General features: G+C 46.0%; 1 protein-coding gene across 1 annotated transcript; it reads left to right on the top strand.

Annotated features, from left to right (window-relative positions):
• Positions 1 to 1,120: 1,120 nt before the first annotated feature.
• Positions 1,121 to 12,284, top strand: HTR5A (5-hydroxytryptamine receptor 5A). Its single transcript, XM_045564618.1, has 2 exons — positions 1,121 to 1,861; positions 11,892 to 12,284. Exons 1-2 carry the CDS (start codon positions 1,121 to 1,123, stop codon positions 12,222 to 12,224), a joined length of 1,074 nt encoding a protein of 357 aa, XP_045420574.1. The 3' UTR covers positions 12,225 to 12,284.
• Positions 12,285 to 12,511: the final 227 nt, after the last annotated feature.

Raw genomic sequence — 12,511 nt, 5'->3', positions numbered from 1 at the left:
CACGACTCCGGGGAAAGAGGTGAAACGTTCTGGCTCCAGGACCTCAAACGTCTCTAAGGCAGCAGCAACTGCCTCTCTTGCCTTTTCTCCTTTAGGGAAAACCATGCAGTTGTGTAAGAAGGAAGCAATCACGTGCTGAAATTTTCCGGAAATGAAAAGCCGGTGCAACTGTCTTAGACCCCTAACTCTGAGCACTTACATGAAAGGCAAACACCTGGGAGAAGCTGAGAGCCCACCCCTGAAGCAACGAGTGTGGGGGATGGCTAGAGGACTGTTTCGAGGAAAGTTCATTGGTCACCTTGTTCCACGCGGGCAACCCACCTCGGGCAAGACCTACATACAGCACCAAGGACACCGCCAAGCCCCGCGCTCAGGTGGGGACAGGCGGGGGCCGCACGGACAGAGCCGGGCGCAGGGACCGCGCGCTGGAGCCAGGAGGGAGACGAGCGCGGCAGCACCGCGGACAGCGCCAGAGCTGCGCGCCAGGAGCCGGGAGGCGGGGAGACAATGGTCTTATCCGCTGACGTCTTACGTAGGGCTGGATCCCCACTTTGATAAGGCAGGTCTGGGTGGGCGCGCCAGCCTTCCTTCTCCAAGCCGCAGCCTCAGACGAGGTGGGGAGGCGAACGGGGCAAAGCACAAGGCAGGTCCCCAAAATTGGCTTCCTCAGCACGGAGCTGAGGCTGCAGTCTGCTGCCTGGAGTGCGGGGCGGGCAGGGAGGCGATGCACCGAGAGCTACTGCTCTGACGCACAAGCCCCTCTCCGGGCACCCCCATGCGCCCAGCTTCTCCCCGACCTGGGAGATGCTCCGCTCTGGGCGGCCAGACAGCCATTTCCACCGACTGAGGAGCCCTGGGTGTGTGACAGCTTAGACGAGCCCTGGCTGCGAAACAGCCCCTTGCCTCTGCTTCCCTAGCCCCTGAGGGCTTCAGACCTGCTGCGCTTGCAGTCCGTGCCCTCCTCTTCGCCACCCTTGGGGCCAAATTCACAGGCATTTTCCAGAAATCCCACCCCTGGCCAGAGGTTGCAAACATCCAGATTGGCTTTGAATGCACTGATCACCTTGTTTTCCGGAACGCCCCTTCTGCAAGCGCGCTGGGCCCATCTCCTGACCCAGAGATGGATTTCCCTGTAAACCTAACCTCCTTTTCCCTCTCGACCCTCTCCCCTTTGGAGACCAACCGCAGCCTCGGCACAGACGACCTGCGCCCCAGTGCGCCCCTGCTCTCCGCCTTCCGGGTGCTTATTCTGACCTTGTTGGGCTTCCTAGTGGCTGCAACTTTCGCCTGGAACCTGCTTGTGCTGGCGACCATCCTCCGCGTGCGCACCTTCCACCGCGTGCCGCACAATCTGGTGGCGTCAATGGCTATTTCGGACGTGCTGGTGGCCGCGCTGGTCATGCCGCTGAGCCTGATGCACGAGATGTCCGGGCGCCGCTGGCAGCTGGGCAGGCGGCTCTGCCAGGTGTGGATCGCGTGTGACGTTCTCTGCTGCACAGCAAGCATCTGGAACGTGACTGCCATAGCCCTGGACCGCTACTGGTCCATCACGCGGCACCTCGAATACACGCTCCGCACCCGCAAGTTTGTCTCCAACATCATGATAGCGCTCACCTGGGTGCTCTCTGCTGTCATCTCTCTGGCTCCGCTGCTGTTCGGCTGGGGGGAGACTTACACGGAGGGCAGCGAGGAGTGCCAGGTTAGCCGCGAGCCCTCCTACACCGTGTTCTCCACCGTGGGCGCCTTCTACTTGCCGCTCTGTGTTGTGCTCTTCGTGTACTGGAAGATCTACAAGGCCGCCAAGTTCCGCGTGGGCTCCAGGAAGACCAACACCGTCTTACCCATATCTGACGCTGTGGAGGTGGGTGTTGGAGCGATCCTTAAAAATACTTTACTTGCGTTTGTGTGGCATTGTCCCAGTACGTCCTCCCCACCGCCTACCTTTGTAGAGAGTGGAACTTTTTGGTTTGGGGTGTAGTAAGCTGGGAGAGAGAAAGTGTCAGAAACTTACTTTGCTCTGACGTTTCCTGTCACAGAGCTAACCGTGTCATTTGCCATCTCTCACTCTTTTTTTTTATTTGCCATCTCTGATGGGTTCTTTCTTTGTATGTAAAATGAGGGGTTTGCATTACGTAATTCTGCAGAGTTCCCTTTGGTTAGCACCCTTTAGTACGTCTGGATAAGTTGGTGTCTGGGGTACACGGAATCAGTACACTGAAAAAACTGCAGCTTCCTGCACTTAGAGTGGGGGTGTTCGGGGAGGAAGGGAGGGAAGGACAGTAGTGTGATTTGACAGGAAGACTGCCATGCATAGGGCAAAGCAGCTTAGTGTTTCATCCCAGCCCATTTTTTCTTTGCAAAATAGCAACTGATTTTTTGCAAAATGTGGTATCCCCTAGGTTACTATCATTCTGCAGCACCCTCCCTCCTAATGTAAGATTAAAGATGTTGTTTACACTAGTCCCAGAGCCTGCGTTTGTTATCTCCCTGAATATGGGTAAGTTATAGGATGAAATGAAAAATCCAGGGAAGACAATTCCCAGCTCTCTACAAGTGGCATTTAATTTACCACAACCATGACAGCAACAATGAGGGCTTTTTCTCATCCTCTCCCCATCCATGCGTTCCTGGTTTTTGTTAACTCTTAATAATCTAACCCAATGACTCAGGATTCTGAAACTAGGTAAGAGCTGAAAACACTAGATGTGTAGACACCTCCCCCTCTTGATTGACAAGGATGATTCCTTGAACCCAATTCACATATTTAAGTTAAACCGGAAATCTACACAATCCCCATCTTCTATTACTCGCTCTGAGACAACAAATTAAATTCAGTTAAACAAACTGAGTGCATATTATGGGCTTGGTGCAAGAGGTAAAAGAATGATAAAGACATTGTCTTTGTCCATGAAGAATTTGGTATAGTGAGGGAAATGGACACTCATCATGAGCTCTGCATGTATTTTCTGGAGTCAGTAGCTATTAATAACTCTTACCACACCCAGTCATTCAAGCTTAGAGGGACCAGAGACATAGCTAGGAAAAGAAGAGGGAGGACATTGTTCTAGAAGAAAGAAGAAAAAAGGAGCCAGGGCTACCTATCCTTTAATCTAGAACAGCAGTTCTCAGCTGATATTGGGTGATATTGCCCTCAGGAAACATTTGGAATGTCTGGAGACATTTCTGATTATCAAGACTGGGGAATGGGGTGCTCATGGTGTCTAGTGTGTGGCGGTCAGCAGTGCTGCTAAGCATTGCAGACTGCACAGGACAGCCCTCACCACATAGAATTGTTCAGACCAAAATGTCAATAGTACTGAATTTGGGAAGCTCTAATCTGTTAGATTTCTAAACTGATCAAGGGGTGCTGATATATAAGAACCCTGACACTTCCACCAAACTACCTGGAGCCATGCTCCATGTGTGCAAATTCCATGCAAATTCCAGGTCAGGAACAAGAGGACTGACCACCTTCAAGGCCCCTCCTTATATTAATCCTCTTCTGCCAGGATGCTTATCTAGGCAAACACGGTCTACAATCAATACTAAACGCAGCTTTAAAAGCGGGAAAGTAATTATAATTCTATCTCAGGGTTTATTGTAAAAGGATGAAGGGCTCTCTCATTTCTCTGCTTTGCAGATAGCAGAAGCAAAGCACTATAACATCTGTGCTTATATATATATACGTGTGTGTGTATGTATATACATATATACACACACACTGCTTTATTCCCTCTCTCTCTTTCTCTGCCAGATCACTTTTAAAAAATGTGTCCCTTGGGTTTGTAAGACCTTAATGATCCAGGACTCTACATATAACATGAAGCTGTCTCTGTCCTTCTGTTATGTTGAAGGGTTTAATTACGAACAATTTCTCCGTGATAGTGGGTGTCAAAGTTTCTAAATACAGTTCCACCACCATTTAGTTGTGTTACCTAGGGGAACCACAACACTTCTTTCTTGTTGCTTTCTCTGCTGAGCTTTATTCAGATGCGGGCAAACCCTAACCTACCACAGGCACCGAGATGGGAACGGGCAACAGGAGATTTGCCCTTGTCAAAGGACGCTGAAACCGCTACTAAAGGTCTGAAATAAAAGAGCAGAGAAATAAACTGCTTGCCGGAGTGAGGCAGAGCTCCGCTGCTCGGGCACACCCTGCCGGGCAGAGCGCAACGCTGACCTGGAACGGACTCCGGAGGCGGCGAGCCCGGACTGGCGGCTGTGGAGGCGCGAGTGGGTGACGTCATCGGCAGGCGCGGCCGCTGTTGATTGGCTGCTGCCCCGGTGGGGGGTGCTGGAGCGAGCTCCCCCCGCCGGCCTGCGTTTGGGAAGTGAGAAGCTGACACCCACAGGTTGGCTTTAAAATCATCTTCATTGAGATAAATCGTCTTTCATTGATACAGTCAGTTGACAACTGGCTCTGGGCTAAAGAACGCTCAGTCTTTCCCTGAGTTTGTGGGGACATTTAGTTCTTGGTCCCAACTGAGCCAGGGCTTCAGGACAGACCTCAAGAATCGTCCAGATTTTCAACACTGCTGTCGGTGCTCTCCCTAAAGATGGAGTTCCATCCGTGGACGCCTGATGGTCACATTGCACATTCATCAGTGTGATTTTCCCTGTTTTAAAATCTGTCAGGACAGTGTTGTGCAGAAGTGTGTGAGGTTCTGGACGGCAGGCACCAAACAGCCATGAGATACATAAGTATAACTAGAAGCATTTTAAGAAGGGACCCGGTGATATCCCAAGTGATGACCCAAGATTTCCCAGCTCTGATCAAGAAAGCAAGTCCCAAAGGTTCCATGGAAGGTCTTTCTTAGTTAGCTATGATCCTTTTTATCCCAGCTTAGATACACATTGTTTTACCTCTGCCTTCATCCAAGTACAACATGAAGTGTTAGCTATGGGGTAGACCCCTTTATGGTTGACCAAAAGAAAACTTAAGCCGATTCTGTTAGTCATGACTGTGTTAATTATTGTGGCCTGAGAGTTTAGGCTGTCTAATTTGTTATGTCAGCCAATGTAGGCATTATTTACTATGAAAACATTTTTTTAAAAAAATCTGGTGATCTACTTCGTATGGATGGAGTCGCTGTCCTCAGGAGACTTGTTCCTGAGAGTTTAATCCCGTTGGGCTTTAGGTGAGGAGATGTGGTCCACTGAGGGCATTGGAAAATCAGTCTTGGGATGGCCTAACCTATGGCCCTATTGAAATATTAACCTTTCTTCTGGATTGACGTGGAGAAGCTTGATTTCAGCACAGGATGAAGAACACAGGAACAGTATAGGAGACATGATCCACTTTAGTGAACTTGTGGGTACATTGTCTACATGTCACTAATTCATGTGGTCGTCAGCTTGTTCCAAGTTTCCTGGTTTAGCAGTTAATGTCCCTGCTTCTCCTGGAGGTTCTCTGGAGGAACTCAGGTCAGAATAATTTTAGGTAACATCAAGTAATTCACATTTGTTCATTTCAGAGTACTTGAAGTACATGTGTCTACTGCATGTTAAATAAGTGAATTATTCTGAAAGTATACCAATTATTAGTTTATATACTTTCTCTTTTATATTTGCAATTTGTTAGCTCCTGGACAGGGCCATAGTCCAGTCATTATACAACTTGGCTTCTAGCAAGAAATTGGATTTTATGAGAAAGACTAGACTACTTATTATATATCAAATCTGGTATTGTCCTTTCTATTTTTATAATATAATGCCCATCAACAAACAATATTAAGTTGGAATTTGGTATGAGAGTATCAAAGCTCTGTTAGAGGCAAGGATACTTCAATTACAGGAACACAATTATGAGATTTTCCTTCATTAGCTAAGGATTATCAATTGCTGGGTTCTGAGTGTTACCCCAGTGGATGGTACTGAGAGAAGGAGAAAGTAACAATGAATCATTATTAACCAACTAGTGGGGAAATGTCGGGCAATTTCAGTTAGCAATTGGGATTTATTAAATGTGGCAACTTGAGATTTAAAGGCCCAATATAAGTTGTTCTGAAGATGTATCAGCTAATTGAGTTGATGCCTGTGATTTCTTGGAGGTAAGGAGGAGAAGCCTTGGTTACTTGAATTAAGCACTTGGTTACCTTGAATTAAGTGGTGGGCTTAAAATAGGCACTGTTCTTTGATGGGTGCCATGCTGTCACGTGAGCCCACCTAGAGCATGGCCCCACAGTTTTATATTTGCATAAAAAGAAAAGTTCATGGTAACCTAGGAAGAATCAATCTGAACTCTTAGCATTCTACTCTAATTAAATTTTCTGTTTGTGGAGTCTCTTGTTCACAGGGATACTGGTACCATCCTTATCTCTTTTGTAATGTCTTGAATTATACCCAGTATAGGTGTCCTCATGCCCAGACGAGCTACATTCCTATCATGTATAGGGGCTGCAGGACATTTTGCCTGGAAGAAGAGCCCACCTATTAAATTTGTAGGCTTGTCACAGAATAAAGAGATATTCTTTGGATAATTATCCTGAAATATCAGTTATAAGGTGTCATGTGGGATTGTTAGAGAGTCTCACTACTTGAATTATTCCATTAAATAAAGTTCACTTTCCCTCAAGCCTTTTAGAAATTTACTGTGTAGCCACAAACTTGTCTCTCATTGTCGCGTTTCTCCATCTAGTGCAATCAATCATTTTATTAAAGAAAATGTTTTATTTTTTTAATTTGTAACAAGTCAATTTGCTTTTTTTCTTTTCAGACAACTTTAAAATTTTACACTGAATGATGTGTGGTTGTATAGTGGCAGGGTTGACGGTAGTCACAGTGGCACCCATGTAATCAAGAAGGCTGTGTTGTTGTGCGTCTATAACTACAGACAATTCTGCTTGGAAGTTTAGGAGGACGGGCAATTGTTGTGATGCTATCTTGCTTGGAGTGACTTTATTAGACAGATTTTATATAGTTGTAATTTTGCTTTTTAGCCAATCTGGAACACTGATTCTTTCAGGGATCCTTCTGCCAGCAGCGTGTGTAGGGGCCCCTTACCCAGATGGGCTCCTTAACCTTTGAGACCAGAGGCCCTTCCGGATGTTTTATCTAGAGGGCACATCCCGTACTGATCTCCAGTGTCTACTTTTTAAGGCTACGTGGAATTGTCTAGCCCCTTTTTGGGCATTTTCTGAACTGGAAATTTCACATTTCAGTGTATTTTTTCTTATTAAATTTCCTAATTCAAGTTTAAGCCCATCTACAGAAGGACAGAATGAAACTATTCTTCAGCTGTTGGGTTCCTACCAGAATGCTGCTTGCAAGTTTTCTGAACCCCGTTTTCTACTTTCATTTAGTTTACCATTTTGAACCTTTATTCAACCTTCCCTCAAAAGAAAGGCTTCTGAAGTTGCCTTATGTAATGTATTTTCTATTTTTATATGTAAATTTTCATAGCTGGGTTATATAAGTCTTCCCTTTTCTACCTTTCTGCTTTTAAACATTTTTCCCCATCTGAGGGGATTTCAGTTAATTTAACTGGTTGGTACAGATCTGTAGTCTAAGACAATAGGAATTTTTTTTTGATACCCTAAAAAAATTCTAAATTTTATAACATTTTTTTTTGCCCTTCTCCCTGGAGTTTAGGAAAACTCTTCATTATAGCTTTTACCCTAGCTCTAGACTGGGGTTTTAATTTAAATTCTATAAACCCAACTTTTTGTCTACAAATTTTATAATGTGATTGCGTTTTTCCCAAGAAAACCCTGAAGCGAGGGTAGTTCATTTAGGCTTTAGGAGGTCAGATAAAGGTGAATGGAAGTACACAGGTAGCAACATGCAAGGAGGGTGGGTTTTGGAAGGTTACAAAGTCTTTGAGACTATCTTAGAGTTACTAATAGAATTTTGTTTTAAGGCCTCAAAATACCAGTTAAAGAAGCTGACTTTCAACTCTTTGATGTTATCTCCTAATTTTTCTAGAGCTTCTCTTAAATATGTTAATTTATTGATTTTGATTTGTCAGAAGTTTCTTATTAAGTAAAAAAAATGGCATTTACGAAGAAAAGTGCAAAAGTTAGGATTATAAAACATTTTTAAGTGGGAAATAGACGTTCTTAAAGGAGGAAATGTAGACTTTGACATAGACAAACCATGGCACACAAGAGAGAGGTGACAAGGGTTAGTCAATAGTTTGTGTTTGGGAGTAGTGTCTTAGGGTCCTGGATCAGAGCCTAGGAAGGTGCCACACAATCGCCACCCCAGCAGTCGCTAAACTGGATGCAAATGAAACAAAGTGACATACTTTTACAGACTGACAGGTCAGGGGTACCCTCACAAAGATTTGGTAGGGGGCCCAAAGCAAAGGTTGACCAATTGCTTTTTCCCGAATCGGTCACTGATCTGAATGGTCCTCAAATCGTTACCCTCAGGTATGGCTTGGATTGCATTGGAAGCTTATCAAGCCTGTGCCTTATAGAACAATCCTTTTTATAGCCCACAGAAAAAGGCATTCCAGACAGAACAAAAACCCTTGCAATAAGACTTTATATATAGACAAGCAACAGCAAAAGCAAAGCAAGCAATAGTAGAATAGGTAGTTTAATGGCATGATAATATTTGCCACACGGTACACCTCCATGACAAGATGTCTGAAGCCTTATGCAGAGATCTAAGTCAATTACCTACTGGTAGACCTCTCAATCAAGCATGTAGTTACTTGATATGAAGACCTCAGCCTAACGACCTTGTACAAGGACACGCTTGTACCAATCCTAGGATAACAAAAAGCACTGAGCAATAACAGCCTGGTGGAACCAGTCAGAGCTCAAGTCATTGTCGACACTGATGCCTCAGCTGCAGATCCAAAGAACAACTGGAGTTTCGGGCCCAGTGAATGCACCTGTGGTCCAAGGACCCCATGGTGGCTCTTCCGAAGATCACAGTGGAACCTGCAGAACTGTCCAAGGGTGACACAGCCAGCACTGAGCATCTGAGATAAAAAGACAAAGCTGAATTTATGACTCAGGATAGTAAAAGAAAGCTATGCTTGTCAGGCACGGTCCCCCAGAGCAGAGCAGGGTGTGGATCATCTACAGGCACTGGGGCAGCGTGTAGTGCAGGGACTGGAGGGCATTCAAAGGAGCAATGAGCTGACATTGTCACGCTCAGGTGAGACTGCCGTTGGTTGGTGGATGCTCAGGGGCGTGTTTATGGGGATGAGTCTGCCCCTGATTGGCTGACTTTCAGAAGTGAGGGTTGACACTAATTAGTTGGTTTGCAAATGTATATTCACAGAACTGCATTGTCCTTGATCAACTCAAGAGGTTTAAACAAGTAACAAGGCTCTCTGTCATTGTAGCTACAGAATGAGCAGTCTTCTCCTAAGTTTCTGGGAATACTTTTATTCCTGCCCTGTGCAGCCTTCCTTGATGGGTGAGGCCATTTCTAGCTTGAGCATCTTGGTTCTTCCACTGGGCTCTGGCGGCCATGGCGTGGTCCGACTTGCAAATCACCTGGAGCCATACTTTCAAGGCAGGAGTCTCCATCCCTTGACTTCAGTGCCCACTATTGATGGTAGCCTATTGATTATCTGTGATGTTAGTGAGGAGGCAAAGCAGAATAGTTGGAGGAAATGTAAGAACATGTCAGATTTATGATTGACCAATAAATAATTTTTTAGCACACAATCATTTTGGAAGAATGAAAGGTCTTAACACACAGATACCTGTCCCCAGAGAACTTGTTTATTGGGGCAGATGAGGGTAAATGTTCACTTAGAAATATTTTTATATATTAATCTTAAATTGCGAGGTGTGTGCTTTAAATGCATTTCAGAGATTATCAGGAAAAATCTAATTTGGCTTGAATGTTCACTTTTTTTTTAAACCCTATTCCCTCTCTTTCTGTGAATCTGCTCATGAGCATGTTGAGTATTGTAGTAATGAATGGTGCTCTGGTCCCCAGCCTCAGGCGCTTCATTGCGATCGTTGATTAGCAGATAGCAAAGGGCCACGGAGTCCACAGGTCAGACAGCGAGCCCACAAATCGACCTTTGAGGGCATTAGAAACCCCAAAATTCCACAAACAACCACGATCCTCCTAACTGGAGCCTCTGCTGTCCCAGAGGCACCGCTTTAAATCAACGTCACTCCTCCTTGTGTCAAGGGAGTTGGCGCTAAATGCAGCACCGAAAAACAGCCCAGCAAAATGATCAACATTTTACAAGGTAAAAGAAATATGTGCTTTTTCTGACAAGCTTGGAATTCTATGACTAAACTATAAAAAATTCCTAAATGATATTGAGCCTTAAGTGTCACTAGCCTCACCAGCTTCACCATCACCAGGTGACCAGTGTCCATGGTGTGACAGGTGTCCCCAGCGTCTCCAGTGTCCCCGATGAAAAAGTGCCAAGAGGGAGGAGAATTTCCGAGACTTGAAGAGTCCGGCCAGAATTCTCATTCCACTGCCATCTCGGGACAGTGGGAAAATGTTTTCCATGACGTTATTTTGGGGTTGAGTTCTATTAAAGAAATTGGTAGCTTTTCCTCTTTCCTTGATGCAGAAAAATTAAGCTAAGTATTATTTGGATTTCCATAGCGAAGTCCCTGAAATCGTTCCCAGGTATGCTTTAGTAAATCAGAACACACTCGGGTTTCATCTGGCAGTGAGAGTGGGGTACACAAGGAGGGTTTTCACTTTTTATTTTATATGTGTTTCTAAGGGTTATAGTACTTGTTTCAATGTTTATTGACTACTTGTTTCAATGTTTATTGTCTTTTTAATTGTACAATACTAGATGTTTTACTGTTTTGCAAATAAATAACAGCAAGGCTATCATACAAAGTTGATAATTTATACATCAGCTAACATTACATTAACTGTAGTGTTCCTATTGCCACCTGTTGTTCTATAGGATAACAAGTCATTTTTTTTTTGTCTCCACCTTATAGATGTAGCCAAGAACTGGTAAAGTGGGTTAGATTAACCAGATAGACCTTCCAACCTCGTCCATTGCCTGAAAGATCATGTCGTGTTTGAGAACAAGCTGTGTAATTCTCCTTTTAAAATGTGCCGAGTGGCAGTCTGCTGCAGTTGGGGAAGAATACTACTTAATGTCAGTGCAGTCAGGATTGCCTACCTGAGAATGACTGACTGACCCAGTAACTGTCCCACGTTTTGGTTGGATCAATACATATGTTAACTTGGTAAATTCAGCCATTGTGATTTCTTCATATTTAGGCTACCTCATCATCATTAACTCATTTTTTCTGTTCTCCTAAGAGCTAAAAATAGGGCTGGAATGGAAGAAGAGCTTCCTTTGGCAGGAATTCCACTTCCTGAGAGTGCGGGAGAGCCCGGTTCTGCGGGAACCTGCCCCGGGGAGGACTTGGGAGAGTGGGGAGAGTCTGAGAGTTTGGTCTGTTTTCCATAAACATGGGCAGAATAATCCAGAGAAAGAGAAATGTCCTGGCCAGGCGACCGTCCCAAACAGTAGGGTGGGCTAGGAAGCACAGCAGTAGAAACCTCACACCAGAAGAAAAGTTCTAGAAGATGCTAACATTTTAGAGGGGACTTACACGAGTCCAGAAAGATGTCAGATGTGGTCCTGAGCGCGCGGGGGTTGGGAGGATTCGGCGCCCTGTCATTGCTCGTGTTCCTTTGCCCCTGAGCCACGCGGCCCACGTGGCCTCCGTTTCTGCAGTTCCCCCTCTTGAACAGGCAGCACGAGGGGATCCGTCCTCTCACACCTGTTTCATCACACCTGTTCCCCCCATTTCTGAGATGTGGCAAAGCCCTGGCTCCGTCCTCGTTCCCGTATCCCAGGGCGGGTGCCGCGGGCTGCCAGGTTCCCACACCTAAAAGTCCAGGACCCTCCTCCAGGCGCCACAGCCACACCTGGCAGGTGTAAAGGTGGCAGCTTGTGTGAAGCTCCTGCTTCCCCTTCACAGGTGAAGGACCCTGCGCAGCAGCCCGAGATGGTGTTCACCATCCGCCACACCACCGTCACCTTCCAGACAGAGGGGTACACGTGGCGGGAGCAGAAGGAGCAGAGAGCCGCGCTCATGGTGGGCATCCTCATCGGGGTGTTTGTGCTCTGCTGGGCCCCCTTCTTCATCACGGAGCTGCTCAGTCCCCTCGTCTCCCGCGACATCCCCGCCATCTGGAAAAGCATCTTCCTCTGGCTCGGCTACTCCAACTCCTTTTTTAACCCCCTGATCTACACGGCTTTCAACAAGAACTACAACAGTGCCTTCAAGAACTTCTTTTCTAGGCAGCACTGAGCGAGTGGTTCAGGATGAAAAGCAGATCTTCCGTACTCCGCGGAGTTTCGATGTCGTCTGTGTGCCCACCTGCCCCCGACAGCCATGTGGAAGGGGCAGGTCCTTAAAGTTCTCCGGGGTCATCTTTAGAACAAAACTGGCCTCGCTTCCGCATCCTGGGTAGGACTGTGAATCTTCACAGCAGTTTTGGTGACACACGGTATCTATGTGTCTCCTAACCCTCCCTCTGCACTAACAGCCACGGACTTCTCCCACCAAGTGCCCTTTCCTCCCCAAATCCACTGCAG

This window comes from Lemur catta, chromosome 11 (assembly GCF_020740605.2).
Source record: "Lemur catta isolate mLemCat1 chromosome 11, mLemCat1.pri, whole genome shotgun sequence".
Classification (NCBI taxonomy): domain Eukaryota; kingdom Metazoa; phylum Chordata; class Mammalia; order Primates; family Lemuridae; genus Lemur; species Lemur catta.
The sequence above is the reverse complement of the archived record's forward strand: the minus strand, read 5'-3'. Positions and strand labels throughout refer to the sequence as shown.

Excerpts from the sequence above, each read along its gene's own strand:
- HTR5A (XM_045564618.1), top strand. The coding sequence starts at position 1,121 with ATGGATTTCCCTGTAAACCTAACCTCCTTTTCCCTCTCGACCCTCTCC. Across the intron at positions 1,862-11,891 it reads CCATATCTGACGCTGTGGAG|GTGAAGGACCCTGCGCAGCA; the intron begins GTGGGTGTTGGA and ends TCCCCTTCACAG.